General features: G+C 44.5%; 1 protein-coding gene across 4 annotated transcripts in view; it reads right to left on the bottom strand.

The window, feature by feature from the left end:
• LOC127584432 (electrogenic sodium bicarbonate cotransporter 4-like) overlaps positions 1-16,175 on the bottom strand; it is a 75,603-nt gene extending 59,428 nt beyond the window's left edge. For 2 of the 4 annotated variants that reach the window (XM_052041240.1, XM_052041239.1), the window contains exons 1-3: positions 14,091-14,182; positions 5,733-5,862; positions 413-573 (exon numbers count right to left, since the gene is read on the bottom strand). In XM_052041240.1, coding sequence (XP_051897200.1) covers positions 413-573; positions 5,733-5,862; positions 14,091-14,163 — 364 coding nt within the window. In that variant the 5' untranslated portion in view covers positions 14,164-14,182. Of the gene's footprint in view, positions 1-412; positions 574-5,732; positions 5,863-14,090; positions 14,183-14,621; positions 14,760-16,064 lie in introns of those variants that run through there. The other 2 variants (XM_052041242.1, XM_052041241.1) reach the window with 2 other exon arrangements.
• Positions 16,176-16,834: the final 659 nt, after the last annotated feature.

Here is a 16,834-nt window from a genome sequence, read left to right as displayed (position 1 = left end):
CTTCATTTCCTCCTCTTGCCTCTCCTGCAAAGCGTGCACCACCAACATTAGGCTGAATGGCCTTTTATCTGCCAGCAGGCTGCAATGGACCAAATGGCCTCCTTTTGCAAACTGCAAACTTTTAGGATTCCCTGAGGGTTTAGTTTCAAAGGCTGAAGGAACTTGGCCAATCTTATCCTTCCTCAAAGTGCAGTGGGCTTTGCAGCAGTGGCTGACATGTGTCATGTTTAATCTAATTTCCAATAACATTGGCAAAGGTTTTGGTCAGGGAACCTAGAATGGTGTCAGTGTTATTTCCATTCTGCTCGAAGCATTCTCACGCAGATTACAGTCCAAGTCATGTGTATTCACTTACTTGGTTTTAGAGACTTTGAATCAGGTCACAACGGCAGACAAGAAATTGGTTTCCTACCTATGATTTGTGGTAATGAATATCCATCCAAGTCTAACAGCACTGTTTCTGTCTGCAGGCATGTCCGTAGCTCGAACAGGCTGTGCAGCGATAACGTGGAGACGTGGGGCTTACTCCATCGTTCCCCTCCTTCCTCGACCTTCTCTTCAAATTTTACCCATCTGAAAAAAAAGAGGAAAAATAGCCCTCACGTTTCAAGTGGTGTAGGATGGATCCAAGTATCCTTAACATTTGAGTTCTGGTAAAACATCCCACTTTTAAGTAGTGCCTTTAATGTAGTAAAACATCCCAAAAGAATTTCATTGGACAAACAGACACTGACCCAAGGAAAGAGAACATCAGGCAGGTGACCAAGTCTTAGCTAAAGTGGCTGAGCCTTAAAAGATCTTCCTCCCCACCTCCACAACTCCCATCACTAATATCAGCTTCCATAGACACCTCTCTGGTCTAGTCAGGTCTATGACTGCTGACTCTCCCCCCATCCACCTAACCCCCTGCACATCCTCAGCAAGAAGACTGAATGGTGCATTGTAACCACAGGCTTCGGGGGCAACTGAGGTTTTCAGTGGAGGGTTCAGTGGCTGAAGTGGAGGTTGGTGCCCTGCTCTAACCTTCCAGCTCACACACCAAGGTGCAGGAGAATCTTCAGGCCAGCATATGGTTAATCTCCTGTCTCTTTATTGCACATCGTGACATTGGGTCAAGCCAAAAATAAGGCTGAGTGAAAGTTCACCAATAGTAGCTCAAGGCTTGTGGCTAAAAGTGCAAGATAAAAGCTTAAAGAAACAACATTTTAATTACAGCACAATTTCTTGTTTCCTTGGTGCAAAATGGTTTCTTTGTGATTTATTAACATACATAAGTAACAGAGTAAAATATAATTAAACCAAGCACAAAGAGTTCTTTTTAGAAAAAACAAAAATGTTAATCCTAAAGTCTAAATTATGTTTTAAGTCATGATGCAGATTTAAAGCTATTATTGACTTCAAATACTTGCATTTGGAAAATATATTTTGAACACTTAAAGCACGGTGTTTGAATTAGTTCCCACTCTCGTGACATCTAGTTTAGTGTACAAACCGGTCCTGAGGAACAAGATTTGAAATTTCAGGAAGAGCTTTAAAAGTGTTTTAAAATCCCTATAGTCTAGTCTTATAGTTTTCTTCAGGGAACATCTAGCTGCCCATTATTATGGTACTTGAGACACAATGGACAGAGGGATGAAGAAATTCCAATGGGATTGCATGTTTATCTGTGGCTTCACCCCATATGTCGTGAAGATGGAGAGTTCATAGTTCTGGTTGTTACTTGCAGGGTGATTGAATCTCCTCCTTATTTGGTTTACAAATCCCTCCTGTCTTCACAATCATTTCCAGTTCAACAACTCTTTGAGATCTCTAATTCTGGCCTTTGGTCATTCTCATTGTTAACCACTATACCCTTGGTGACCAGGGCTTTAACTGGTAAGGATCTAACTCTGGAAGACCCCCTATAAACTTCATTGCTTTTACCTTCCTCTTCATATTGAAGGTTCTTCACCAAACATACCATTTGACCAATTTTCTGATCACCCTTTCTGATGTCACGTTGTCAGTTTTTATTTGCCAATGCTTCTGTGAAACGCCATGGACATTATATTAGGTTAAAATCATTGTCATGTTATTGTCTCAACAACCCTTTAAACAAGTCCACTTGGAACAAATGCATAAAGTTTAAGTGTAGACACAAGAGACCACAGATGCTGGAACCTGGAACGAAAAACCAACTGCTGGAGGAACTCAACAGGTCAAGCAGCAGCTGTGGAGGCAGAAGATGATTGGCACCAGTCCTGATGTGAGATCTCGACCTGAAACGTCAACCATCCCTTTGCATCCGCAAATGCTGTCTGACCTGCTGAGCTCCTCCAGTAGTTTATTTTTTGATAAATTTAAATGTATCTTAAGACTGAAGGTTCTTAACTTTTTGCCAACTATTTAACAACGTTTTCCTTCTTGGATAAAGTAAGTTCAATGTGTAAAGAAGAAGATTGTAAGCCATATCTAAATGAACAAGTTTACATCTTATCCATGCTACACCATCCATTTAAGGTTAATATATTATTATGGATATACGAGAGGGAAACTATATTTGATTAATCTATTAGAGTTTTATAAGAATAGATAAGGGGGGGTAGTAGATGTGGTGTACTTAGATTTTCATATGGATTTTGATAAGATCCCATACAAAAGAATGATGAACAAGATTAGAGTACATGAAACCGGGGGTAATGTACTGGTGTGGATTGAGAATTGGTTAACAGAAAACAAGGAGTGGGAATCATCTGGTCTTTTTCAGGTTGGCTGGCTGTGACCAGTGGGGTCCTGCAGGGACTGGAGGCTGGGCCACAGGTATCCACAAACTGTATCATCATTTTGGTTGAGGGGACCAAGTGTCATTTGTCCAAGTTTGCTGATGATACAAAATTAAGTGGGATGTGTGCAGGGACAGGGATGTAAAGAGGTTTCAAGATACATGCTAAATAAGTGAGCAAAAACATGGTCAGTGGAGTATAATGTAGAAAAGTATAAGGTTAGCCACTGTGGGAGTGTTTAGGTGCTCCAGTTTTCTCCCTCATCCCAAAAGTATGCACATTGGTAGGTTAATTGGCCAGTAAAATTTGCCTCTAGTGTGTAGGTGAGTGGTAGAATCTCGGGGAAGTTGATGGGGAGAGTAAAATGGGTTAGGATAGTAGCATAAAAAAAAGGTGCTTAGTGGGCCAAAGGGCCTGCTTCCTTGCTGTATCCCTTTATGACTCCATGAGATCATTTTACAAGATCAGCTTGTAACTAAGGAAACAAAGGTCCAGTCAATGCTCAGGCCTCAGTTAATTCCTCTCGAAATCAACAGCTTAGGTAAGGCGACTAAGTGGAACATATCCAGATTTATTGTAGACACAAAGCCAGGTCCAAGGAGGATGCTAACTGTTAGACACAATTAAAAGGTGGGATTCAGAGAGATTTGGGATGAAGCAGAGAAAACGAACATGCAGAACCCCAACCAATAGCAGGGAACATCACCCAATGTCCCCAAATTGAACTCCACCTAACTCCATGCCAGGGTCTTTGTCCAGAATCAGGACACACTCAGGGTAGGGAAGCAGCCACTGAGTATTTACGTTGTCAGTTCTTTCTAAGTATCTTTGTTTGTCCTTTGCTGTGTTTGTCTGCTTAGGAAAGTGGTTCTAAAAGCACCATGATGTTCTATCTTGACAGTGTTTCTGCTGCAGTGCCGATGATGTCTGTTTCTCCTGCTGAGCTGTTATAGCACAGCCACAAGGCTGGTACCCACCTACCAGTGTGAACCCTCACCCAGGTACTGCCTGTCCACAAACAGCAGGACAAACCCAAGCTGGCAGTCACTGCCTCATCAGCCTGCACTATGTGATGAAGGTTCTTGTTAGGATGGCAATCAGATAACCAACCACGTAGACGCTATGGCCAAGAAAGCACACCCATGCCTCTATTTCCTCAGAAGGCTAAGGAAATTCAGCATGTTCCCATTGACCCTCACCAACTATTATAGATGCACCATAGAGAGTACCCTGTCCGGATGCATCACAACTTGGGTCAGCAACTGCTCTGCCCAAGACCAGAAGAAACTGCAGAGAGTTGTGAACACAACTCAGTCCATCACAAGAACCAGCCTCCCTTCCATGGATTCTGTCTACACTTCTCACTGCCTCAGAAAAGCAGCCAATATAATCAAAGACCCCTCCCAACTCAGACACCCTCTCTTCTTCCCCCTCAGTCGGGCAGAAAATATAAAAGCTTGAAAACACACACCACCAGGCTCAAGCACAGCTTCTATCCCTCCGTTATAAGGCTCCTGAACGGACCTCTTGTACATTAAAGGCAAATTCTTGACCTCACAATCTACCTCTCCATGGCCCTTGCACCTTATTGTCTACCTGCTCTGCACTTTCTCTGTAACTGTATCCATAACACTGTATTCTGCATTGTGTTATTGCTTTTCCCTTGTACTACCTCAATGTACTTATGTTTTGAAATAATCTGTATAGAGAGCATGCAAAACTAAATTTATCACTGTACCTTGGTACATGTGATAATAATAAACCAATTCCAATTTTAATTTTTTAATTTTAATTTTATTCAGTTACAGTCTGTTCAATGATACTAATTTGAGTCTCGCTGGGATGACCAGACTTCATCACAACCTTCGTCCAAAATGTGGACCAATGAGTGAAATTCCAGAGAGCACATGAGGGTGATAGTCCTCGACATCAAGGCAGCATTTGGTAAGTGTGGCATCAAAGGTCTATTGTGTTGAGGTCAAGCAGGGATCCCTCACACAAAGGAGGGTGGTTGTGGCTTCGTTCTCCCTCTTGCAGGGGTTCTTCAGACAATGACCCTGGGTCCCATCATCTTCAGCTACTTCAGCACTGCCCATTCTTCCACTCTCAGTTCAGAAGAGGGGATGCTTGCTGAGGTTTGCACATTCTTCAGTTCCACTTGCAATTCATCAAGCAGCCCATACCCACATGCGGCAAGATGAGGCAACATTCATGCCTTGACTGATAAATAATAATTTTGTCACACAAGCACAAAGCAATGACTATCTCCAACAAGAGAGTCTAAGCAGCTACCCTCTACATTCAATGGTATTACCATCCCCTACCATCAATGTTCTGAACAGTTGCTTTCCTACAACCTTCAGGTTCTTGAACCGACCTGCACAACCCTAACCCTACCTCAGCAACGGAGCACTACAGACCACCTCTTGCTCTACCATGGACTTGTCTCTGATTGTGTTTTTTTTTGCACTGATGTCTTGATTTGCACAGTCTTTTTTTCTTCACTGCTGTGAAAAATGTATGTATAATTTATGTTCTGTGTGTTGTCTGAGCCTATGTGCCTGTGATGCTGCTGCAAGCAAGTTTTTCATTGCACATGTACCTCACCGTACTTGTACATATGACAATAAACTCGACTTGATGCTGCTCGACCCACTGAGTTCCTCCAGCAGATTACTTGTTGCTCCAGATTCCAGCATCCACATTTCCTTGTGTTTTATATTCTTATATCACATGCCCTCTAATCCAGGCAGCATCCTGATGAACCTCTCCTGCATCCTTCCTACAAATCCTGGAACTCCCTCCCCTAACGCACCATCACCAGCGGTTCAAGACGGTGGCTCACCACCACCTTCTCGAGGGCAATTAGGGATGGATAATAAATGCTGGCCTTGTCAGTGATGCTTACATCACATGAATGAATACAAGAAAACAAAGAGGAATAAACCTCATTGAGCTTCAGTCACTCACCTGGCAGATTCCTTCCATTCCAACTCGTCTCCGTCATGTTGTAGGGTGTCCATCTCTGTGAACAGCGTAGGAGTTGGCCCATCATCCTCTTCTCCAAGAATGTATCGCAGGCGCTCAGCAGCTGGGGAAACTGTGTACAACAGGGGTACAGAAAAACCCATGTCACATTATCCATAACACGTCCCCTGAACAAGGCTGTGAGGAGACCAACACTCGCTCAACAAGCCTTAGAACTTGAGCCTGCTCTTGACACTTTCATGGATGGTTGGTCACAAACCCTTTTCCACATCTCTGGTCAAACTGGGGGTGTGATATTAAATCCTCAGGTAACCCTACTGCTTCATAAGCTCAGTTTTCTTAACAGCGTTTGACAGCTTTGTGTTGTTCAACCTCAGGGGCAGAGAAAATGTTCTCTATGCTCACTGGACAAGGAATGCCCACTGTTGTGGCAGTGCCTCTGAGTCCTCAACTTATGGGCTTATTGATGCTTCAGTTGCCGCAGTTACTCTGGTTCAGTGGGTTGACTCATGAGGGATGGCATGGGATTTGAAGGGTATGAGGCAGAGGAGTGGCTATGACAAGAAAATGAACTATATCTGCTTGAGCTGTACTTTTTGGAGTTGAAATCAATTCAGCAATATCTTGTGATCAATGCAACCAAAATAACCAGCAAATCTCTTCCAAACCTCTCAAGACAGTTGCGTCAGAGGTAGCAGAATATCAGCTTTCTAACCTGACGATGGGCAATAGCTCTGTGTCATGTCACCTCATTGGTCCTCCTAATATGCAACTGGTTTTGTCTTTGCTCAGTTATCTGTTAAGAACACATCATAGGGGCAGGACTAGGTCATTCAACCCTGGCATCTGCTTGGCCATTCAACAAGGTCATGGCTGACTTTCTATCTCAAATACTATTTTCCTACTCTAATCCGATTCCCTTGATTCCATTAACATCCATAAATCTAATCATTGGTCTTGAACCCAATCAATGACTGATCCTCCACAGTCATTCAAGGTAGAGAATTCCATAGATTCACCAACCTCTGTGTGAAGAAACTTCTCTTCCTCTGTCCTAAACAGCCTTCTCTTTATTTTGAGACAATAACCCTTAATTCTAGACATAGCCAGAGACATATTCTCCCAACATCTAAGCTATCAAGTGCTCCAAGGACTTTGTATCTTTCAATGAGATCACCTCTCATTCTTTTAAACTCTAGAGAACAGAGGCCTAGTCTCTCCTCAATTGATAGGACTGCCAGATCAGGAACCAGGCTGGTGAATATTCGCTGCACACTCTCTATAGTAAGTACATCCTTTTTGGAAGGAAAACCAAAATCATACACAATACTCCAGGTGTGATTTCACCAAGGCCCAATATCACCACAGTAAGGCATCTTTACTCTTGTACTCAAATCATCTTGCAATAAAGAACAACATACCTTTTACCTTCTTAATTACCTGCTGTATCTGCATATTAGTTTTCAATAAGCATCACAAAAAATGCTGGAGGAAGTCAGCAGGTCAGGCAGCATCCGTGGAGGGAAATGGACAGTTGATGTCTCGTCTACTGTTGATTGTCCATTTCCCTCCTTAGGTACTGCCTGACCTGCTGGGTTCCTCCAGAGCTTCTTGTGTTGCTGCAGATTCCAGCATCTGTAGTCTCTTGTGTCTGCACTTCACTTTTAATAACTTGTGTACAAGGACAACAAACACATTTCCCAAATATTTACCATTTGCAAAGTACTCAGTATTTTTGTCTTATCCATTGAAGAGGAGAACCTCACATTTGTTCTCCATCTGCCATGTTGTTGCTCATTCACTCAGCTTGTCCATATCCCCTTGAAGCCTCTTTAGCTCCTTATTACTATTCACATTCCCACTTAGTTTCACATCATCACAAACATTTGCACTGGGTCCCCTCAGCCAAGTTGTTGATTGTGAATAGTTAGAGCTTGGGCACTGCACCTTGTGGTACCCCACTGGTTGCCACCTGCCAACCTGAGAAGGAGGACCACTTGTTCCTACTCGTGGAGTCATAGAGGTAGAGACAGAAAAAGACCCCTCTGCCTAACTTGTCCTTGCTGACCAAGTTGCCTGCCTGAGCTAGTCCCATTTTCCTGCATTTGGCCCATATCCTTTGAAACCTTTCCAATCCACGTACCGGTCCAAATGCCTTTCAAATGTTGTAATTGTCACCACATCTACCGCTTCTTCTGACAGCTCGTTCCACATACCCACCACCCCCTTTTGTGAAAAAGCTGCCTCTCAGGCCCCCTTTAAATCTTTCCCCTCTCATCTTAAACCTCTGCTGTCGAGTTTTAGACTCCTAAACACTGGGAAAAAGACTTCCACATTATCTATACCTCTCATGATTTTATATAGATCTTTGTTTTCTCTCTGTTAAATAACTCTCAGTCCATGACACTGAATGCTCCATCCCATGTGCTTTAACCCTGTTTGCCAACTTCTCTCTGAAAACCCAAATACATCACATTAACAGCTTCTCCCCCATTGAATCTACTGGAAGTATCCTCAAAGACCATCAATGGATTAGCAGTCTTTAATGGAAATTAAATGGAATTTCCCTTCAATAGATTCATGTTGATTCCTCTCAATCATATTATGACTTTCTAGGTGTCTTTATATCACTTCCTTTATGTTGTGTGGCTGAAGTTTTCCTCTCTTTTGCAAGGGTTAAGATTCATTTAGAGGCTTGATATGGAGCCTCAGTACTTTCTAAGTCACTCTGAACCTGCAGGCCAGCTGTTATCCTGTCAGTAAGTATAACCTTGAACTTCTGGTCACCTGTCACTTTAATCCTCTGTCTTTTGCCTTCCACACTAACCCAATGAAGGGCCACATAAGCTCAAGGAACTGCACCTCCTCTTCTACCCAGGCACATTACACACCCCTCTGGCTCAACACAAAGTTCAAATACCGAGTCTTTCCAGCGTTCTCTGCTTACAATATTTCCTTCTGTCATTTTTTAGTCATGAACCTGCCTCTCCCATGTGCGGTTACTTTATCGCATCCCATTACCAAAGCCTCCACATGCACCATCATTCCTTAGATCATTTACTTCTTCCTGCCTTCTGCTTGGTCACACACACCTTCTCTTTTGTTCTCTCCTGCCCGCCCCTCTTTCTCTGCTTCTTAAAATTTGCCATAACTCCAATTTTTCCCTGAAGAAACGTCTCCGATCTGAGACATTGACCTGGTTTCTCTCCCTGCAGATGTTGTTTGACTAACTGAGCATTCCCAGCAACTTCAGGTTTATTTATCCCAAGCCTGTGTGTTAGAACATAGAACAGTACAGCACAGGAACAGGCCCTTCGGCCCACAAAGTCTGTGCTGAGCATGATGCCAAATTAGACTAATCCCTTCTGCCCATACATGATCCATATCCCTCCATTCCTTGCATATTCATGAATCTATCTAAAAGCCCCTTAAACACCATTATCGTATCTGCTACCATCGCCACCCCGGCAGTGTGTTCCAGGCACCTACCACTCTCTGTGGAAAAAACTTGACCCGCACATCTCCTTTGAACATTCCCCCTCTCACTTTAAAGCTATGCCCTCTAGTATTCGACACTTCTACCCTGGGAAAAAGTTTCTGACTGTCTACCCTATCTGCACCTCTCATAATTTTATAAACTTCTATCAGGTCTCCCCTCAGCCTCCGACACTCCAGAGAAAACAACCCAAGTTAGTCCATCCTCTCGTTGACACATTACCACCAATCAAACGGCACAGATGATGCTTCCTAAATAATAGGACCTCGTGTATCTCCTCCCAATCAATGGGAATTAACCCAAGACTGGTGGAGATTTTGGTTAAATGAGTTGGAGACCTATATATCACTTAAGCACTCTGAGCTACAAAGTCTGGTTCCATTTACTCAAATTGCAATTGAATATCATTAAGCTCAGTGAGACTATTTCTGAAGTTATATCTAGTAAAGCATTTTTACACTTGTGGCGTTGTAAGCTTCTCAAATTCGCACCCTTCTCCAGGACTCCTTGGTTGTATCTTTCTAAACTCCTCAAGGTGCTAAAATGGCTCTGAACCTAGTCATTTATGACATCCTGCGACAAATGAAGCCTCACCTCCACTTTCTTCCTGACTTGTCTCCAGCCTTTTTCACTATTGACCCTACGGTCTTCTCCCAAGCCTCTCCACCAACCACCAGCTAAATGGAGCCAAACACACATTCCATTCTTATTTACAAAGGATATACAACATTAAAGCAGGCCATTCGGCCCAGCCAGTGCAAACTGAACTCAAGCCTGCTCCATCATTCCTCATCTACATCTATCGTAGAGAGGCATAGAGTCATAGAATCGGACAGCACAGAAACAGGCCCTTTGGTCCACCATGTCCATGTCGACCTTTTTGCCCACCTGCGCTGATTCCAGTTCGTTCTATACCTTGTCTGCTTAAGTGCCTGTCAATAGTGATAGTGGCAGTGAATTGCAGCTATCAATCGCTCTAAAAAACTTTCCCCTCATCTCCTTTAAAACTCCTTCCTCTCACCTTAAACCCATGCCTTCTTGTCTTCGATACCCCTCCCATGGGAAAAAGATTTTGACCACCCACCCTATCTATGCCTCTTATAATTTATATACATCCATCATGTCACCACTCAGCCTCCTTCACTCCGGGGAAAACAAACACAGCCCATCCATTCTCTCCCCACAGTTAAAGTCTTCCAGTCCAGGTATCAGTGCAGCCCTTATTCCCTTTCCTGTCATACATTTGTCTAATGCCACCCACATTTAAGTGCAGTTGCCATCAACCACTTCCAATGGGAGCAAGTTCCACATTCCTTTCACTTTCTGGATAAAGAACATTCTTCTGAATTCCATGTTAATCTAGTTATAGAGGGAGAGTGGTCAGCAGGGCCTCTGCTGTGACTCTGGTGTAGCCCCAGGATCTTTTCTTGTTCCCCTCCCATTTCTCCTCCACCTACTACCCCTCAGGAGTATTACCCACACACTTCAGCCAGAATCCACAGGTCTGCTGATGACAGTCACCTCTACTTCGCAACTAGCTTCCCTGGGCCCTCCATCAACTCCAAACTGCCTGGCTGTTTGTCCGACTTCCAGGACTGGAACGGCAGGAATTTCCTCCCACTAAACTCCTCAATTTTCTATCTTCCTGACACCCCCCCCCCCCCCACCTCCATTCCTATCCCTTGCCTGAGATGGAATCATTTGCAGCCTTTGTAAACTGGGCTGAACTCTGGATTGGATTTCGGACCTTCTATCCATGTCATCGCCTCGCCCACCTCCATAACATCACCAAAGTCCCCACCTTTGCCATTGTTACCTCTGCTCTTGGCTACTCTAACACACTCTCCTTAAACCTAGAGTCGACCAAAACAGTTGGCTCTACTTAAGCAAGTCTTGTTCACCGATGTGTATTTGTTAACCTAATATTCCTGTTAAAATAAGTCTGAATGTTAAAATTCTGAAGCTTGTTTTAAATCCCTCCATTGTCTCGGCCATCTGTATCTTGCAATCGCCTTCAGCCCCAACTTCACCATCTTCCACTGTTTCTGGCTGTGTTCACACCTGAAATTATCCACTCCACCTTATGGTGGATAGGACTTCAGGAGAGAGAGAGAGAGCCCAAGCTCTGGAAACCTTCTTTAAACTTATCCATCTCTCCCCCTTTAACCTTTGACACACTCCTATATCTTTGACTAAGCTTTCAGTCATCTGTCCTTATATCTGCTATTGAGGCTCAGTGCCAATCATTGCTGAATAGTTTGGGCATGTATTATCTATGCTTTAATCGCTAAGTTGTTCACACCTGTACCAAATCCCTGGAATTGACTTTGCAAAAGCCAACAGCCACACATTTGGTCTTGCACCTAACATAGTTGTATAAATCTCTCAAATGACCTGTCGATCTTCAATTGATTTGCATTTTAGAAAAAAAACTGATAAAGTACTTTACCACCATCACTACAGCTGTCTATTATGGATTTTAGCATCTCTGCCACTGGCTTCCAATGTCCACAGCTGAACTTTGGAGTCTGTCTCTACTGTCCCAGAATCTGCAGGTGATCCAGATTGCAGTCCAGCTGGCTCGATGGACAACACCAAGCTTTGGGACTTCACTTCTGTTTTCTGCTAGTTTACCACAATGTGCTGTGCTTCCGCCTAGAGAGGTTAATCCCATTAAAGAGACTTTTAATTCTATCAGCCATCCCTACGCAACGCAGGCCTGAATCAAACGAAAGCTTCGTCGGACTCTCAGAAACAAAGTCTTGCTGTGCCCTCTTTCCCGTCGTTTACCTATCATTTCCAAGACTGCTGGATCTTCTAAGCTGCAAGTGAAACATTCTGACTGTGAAGCAATTGTAACTAATTCTTCTGGGCAGGAATTTCAGTTCCTATGGTTACTAACCAATCCTACAACTCTGCTGTCTTGTAGAATGCTGTCTTAAAGTGGTGACAGAGGGCAAGCCCATTTCTGGCTGGTCCAATGCCTCGAAATGGTTCACTCTCTTGCAAATTAATTATAAGATGTTTAACTTTACGTAAATGTGCTGGGACTGCGCAGCAGGGACCTTCTGTTGTGAGGAGTGCGATGGATGTTACGACCAGACAACTTGATCATATATCCTGCAGTCTGCTCCTTTCAGTCCGTCCTGCCATCTGTTGGAGTGGGCTCCAGACACAGTGTGGGCACTCTGCACTGTTGGATTCATAGAGAGATACAGCACACAAACAGGCCTTTCGGCCCATCGAGTCTGCACCGACCGTCAACCACCCATTTACATTAATCCTACATTAACCTTTTTTTTCGGTTCCCCCCACATTCTCAACAACTCCCCCAGATTCTACCTCTCATCTACAACTTGGGGAAATTTACAGCAACCAATTAACCTACCAACCTGGTCATCTTTGGGATGTGGGAGCAATCAGGGGCACCCGGAAGAAACCGATGGAATCACAAGGGGGAAGGTGCAAACTCCACACAGACAGTACCCAAGGTCAGGATTGAACCCGTGTTTCTGGCGCTGTGAGGCAGCGGCCACTGAGCCACCCTTTGCAACACTTTCCAGGTTTCCTCTCACATCCCAAAGACACGTCGATTGTTAGGTTGATTGGCCACTATGGATTGTCCCGAGTGTGTAGGTGTGCAGTGGAATCTGGGGGAGTCGATGGGGATGTGGGGAGAATAAATAAAATAGGATAAGTATAGGATTAGTCAAAGTGGAGGGTCGATGGTCAGTGTTGACTCTATGGGCCAAAGGGCCTGTTTCCATGCTGAATCTCTCTATGACAATAACTCAATAACAAATTAAACAATAGCTCCTCCAAAGTGCAAACTCTGCCACATAAGACTGATGACTGCCCACTAGATAACTTCAGCAGCAGATCACAGGAAATGCACTTCACCACTGTCGCACGTCTAGTGACTGCACCCACTGGCTCACGGATCAGAGACATACCCACCCCTTCAATACGTCCCACCTCCAGAAAAAACAGGGGAGCATGGCATTGAACCACCGACCCTCCAGAGGAGCATCCAGCTTTGCTCTGTTACTGAGAAGCTGACAGTTCTCTTCAGAACTACTTGCCCCCCTGACCTCCTCTCTTTTCCCTCAGTGACCCATCCTGGGATTCACTTCTGCACGGACAGGTTACCCCAAGGGTTTCACACACAGGATTCAACCATCAGGAACTCTCACCTCTGAACATGAGTGTGATCTTCTCACAAACGTGCAGATGCACAGACACACAGATACACTAACACACACTAACACACAGCACCACACATATATACAGATCAACACACACCAACACACATGCATGCACACACACTTACAGACACACACATACAATAAACATACACCCATATACATAGGCGCACACAGATACGCACACCCACTCACACACACACACACACACACACACACAGCAGATAGACATACACATATATGCATAAACACTCACAGACAGATATATATGAACACACACAGACAGACAGACAGACAGACATACACATAAATGCATAGACCCACACACACACACACACACAGACAGATAGACATACACATACATGCCTAAACACACACAGACAGATATATGTGAACACAGACAGACAGACAGATAGATATACACATAAATGCATAGACACACACGCACACATACACACACACACACACAGGGATATTGGGATTCACATGGGGTCTGTATTTGATGACTACATATGTACCCTTTGACTATTATAACTGTTGACCAATCATTGCGTTACTTTGAGTTGCCTTTGACTCCTCACCCAGTGACCCGCACAGGTGCACGACCCTGTCCTACTGAGTAAACATTGGTGGCCTACTCACAGACACCGGCTCTCACATCCCAGCCACCAGCTGACTTCAGTAGGCAGCAGGTAGTTCGGCTCCTTGTCTTCATCGATTGACCTCAGAGGGACCCACCAAATCATTCCACTGCATCAAGTGACGCTTTTCTGGTTAAAGACGTGCGAGCTGTAAACACTAACAAACAACTGTCTCTCTAAAATCAGAGTTGTGTCCAGAGAGTTCCTTTGGTGCTGAAAGACACCTCTTCCTTGCAAGGGTGGAGAATATAAACCATTCGCTCGACATTCGTGAAACTAAAATTCTACGAGATAGAGTTCAAATAAGCAAGAGCCACAACCAAACACTCACCCTTTTTTGCAGTGACCCAGTTACAAGCTTAACTTTGCTGAAGAAATGTAACTCTAGTCTGTGGAGCGAAGTGTTAACAGCACAGCTGAGTGAAGCTACATGAATTAAATCAGTTCTGTTCTGGCCACAAGAAAAACCTCCATTACTGGTCGCAAAAAGCACATGATAAATCAACAATAAACACCATGGTTTCAATCCTACCTGCTGCACTCTCACTCATTTCGTGACACACATTAACAGCAGGCCTGTATGTGCTCAGGGTAACTTGTGGCTGCCTTAAAGAGTGTGTCAAAGCCTGTTACACAGAGCCGTTCACCCTGGAGATTAAACGGAATAGCGCGCTCTTTGCTGAGTTGAGTCCTATTGATGATTATGCCAAACCCAGCAGAGCTTACCCATTTCAATTCTGAGAAAGCTTTGACCTTAACTATTCCCAAGCCTTTACTAAAGGGCTCTTCGGTGCGCTGATAAAAATGACCCCTCCAAAAGAAAATGGGTCAGTCATTGCATTGAAGTGGCCCCTTGACCATCTTCCTGACACTTCCCAAAATCAAAGTTTAGCAAGTGAAGAATGTTTTATTCTATCAGGCTCACTAATGGTTTTGCTTTCTGTGGAGAGGGTATGAGAGGGATTAACAGGGTGGGGGTATCAAGAAGTAGGGGGCAAAATTTCAGATTAAGGCGTTGCCATTTAAGATAGGGACGAGAAGGAATTTCTTCTTTCAGAGGGAGGTGAATCTTTGGAATTTTCTAACCCTGAGAGATGGGCAGGTGGAGTCACTGAAGATATTCTTGGCTGAGATGAAGAGATGTTTGGCACAGAAGTGTCAAGCGTTACGGGAAACAGGGTGTAAAGTATAATTGAGTTCAAGGGTCCAATCAGCCATGGTCTTATTGAATGATGGAGCAGACTGGACGAACAGAATGGTTGACCCTTGTTCCTATTTCTTTATTGCCTTGTGGTCTTATCCAGGACTGAATCTTTCCTGAGGGGGCCAGTAAACTCAGGGGTGCTCAAGTTTAGAGCAGCTTGAAGAAGGAGCAACTTATAGACATTTTCTCATTCCTCTGAGAGGAACAGTTCTGATTAACCCCCTTGCACCTTGGGGGCAAAGTCGGATCTATGTTTTGAAGGAGAACGTGACCTAATTCTTACTTCAGTCAGCCAGCTCTCTCTCTACCTGATGAACAGCAGTCCCTACAGGGCCCCACTGAAACTTGGCAGGGGTGGGAGAGGGAGGGATGGGGGGGGAGTGGGGGGGAGGAAGAACTGGGACAATAAGTGACGGGTAGTTTCATATTTTTGTAGATGGTCACTGGGTCGGGACCGAAATGACCTTTGCTAATGCCACACCCTTACTTGTTGGGCAAGTGAAGGAGTGGATTAACTTGAACTTGGGGGTAGGGATTGGCTCGAGGGGCTGATTGGCCTCCTACTCCTATGAGCTCCATAATTAAGTTGTGGTTGACGGATACTTCACAACAGCCTGATTAGCATTATGCACAGAGTGCCCTGACTTTCTTTATAGAAGTACTGGCAGGCAAGGATTGGAGCAGAGCTGTGTGTAAGATATTGTAGGCCAGGCAGGCAGAGTAGCAACAGTTAACAGATTAGCATTCGCAAGGGCTGAGAGTTATTTGTACCTTGAATCCCGACTGAAAACAATGTGCCTTTAGTTCCTCGCGACTGTCACTGCTTTCAGAATCTGGCAGCGAGTACGTAGCAATCCCAATGTCCTTTGTACACACTCATCGGAAGCTGACCTGGAAGCTGGTTTTGACCCTTGGGTGACCCTTGGAAGCAGCCAAGCCACAAATGGCGTGCGGTTGTAACTGAGATCAGGCAAAGAGCTAGAGCAGTGGCTCGGTGTCGTGGATCTCACGGCAGAATTGGCAAAAAAAAATGTCGCACTGGGAGGAACTCTCAGCATTTCAAGTGTGGAAGCCAGGGGAGCGACACAGGGCACGCTTGCTGATTGTGGGGAGGTAGTGTGTAGCACCGAGCCAGAATCCAAGTCTGCTGTGAGGACGCAGTCCCGAGCTATTGATTGATGGCCTCCAAGGACCAGAAACCCAACGGAAAAGGCTTTTAAACAAACACATCTCATCACTGACACAGTGGCGCAGCTGGTAGAGCCACTGCCTCACAGCGCTGGAGACCTGGGTTCAATCCTGACCTCCGTTGCTGTCTGTGTGGAGTTTGCGCGTTCCCATAAGATCATAGGAAACAGGAGCAGGAGGAGGCAATCTGTCCCGTCGAGCCTGCTCTGCCAATCAATGAGATCATGGCTGATCTGACCGTGGACTCAGCTCCACCTCTCTGCCTTTTCCCCATTACCCTTAATTCCCTGACTATGCAAAAATCTAACTGGGTCTTAAATGTATTTAATGAGGTAGCCTCTACTGCTTCCCTG

The sequence above is a fragment of the Pristis pectinata genome, chromosome 29 (genome assembly GCF_009764475.1).
Source record: "Pristis pectinata isolate sPriPec2 chromosome 29, sPriPec2.1.pri, whole genome shotgun sequence".
Taxonomy (NCBI): domain Eukaryota; kingdom Metazoa; phylum Chordata; class Chondrichthyes; order Rhinopristiformes; family Pristidae; genus Pristis; species Pristis pectinata.
Note: the sequence above shows the minus strand (reverse complement) of the source record. Positions and strands in the feature narration are given on the sequence as shown.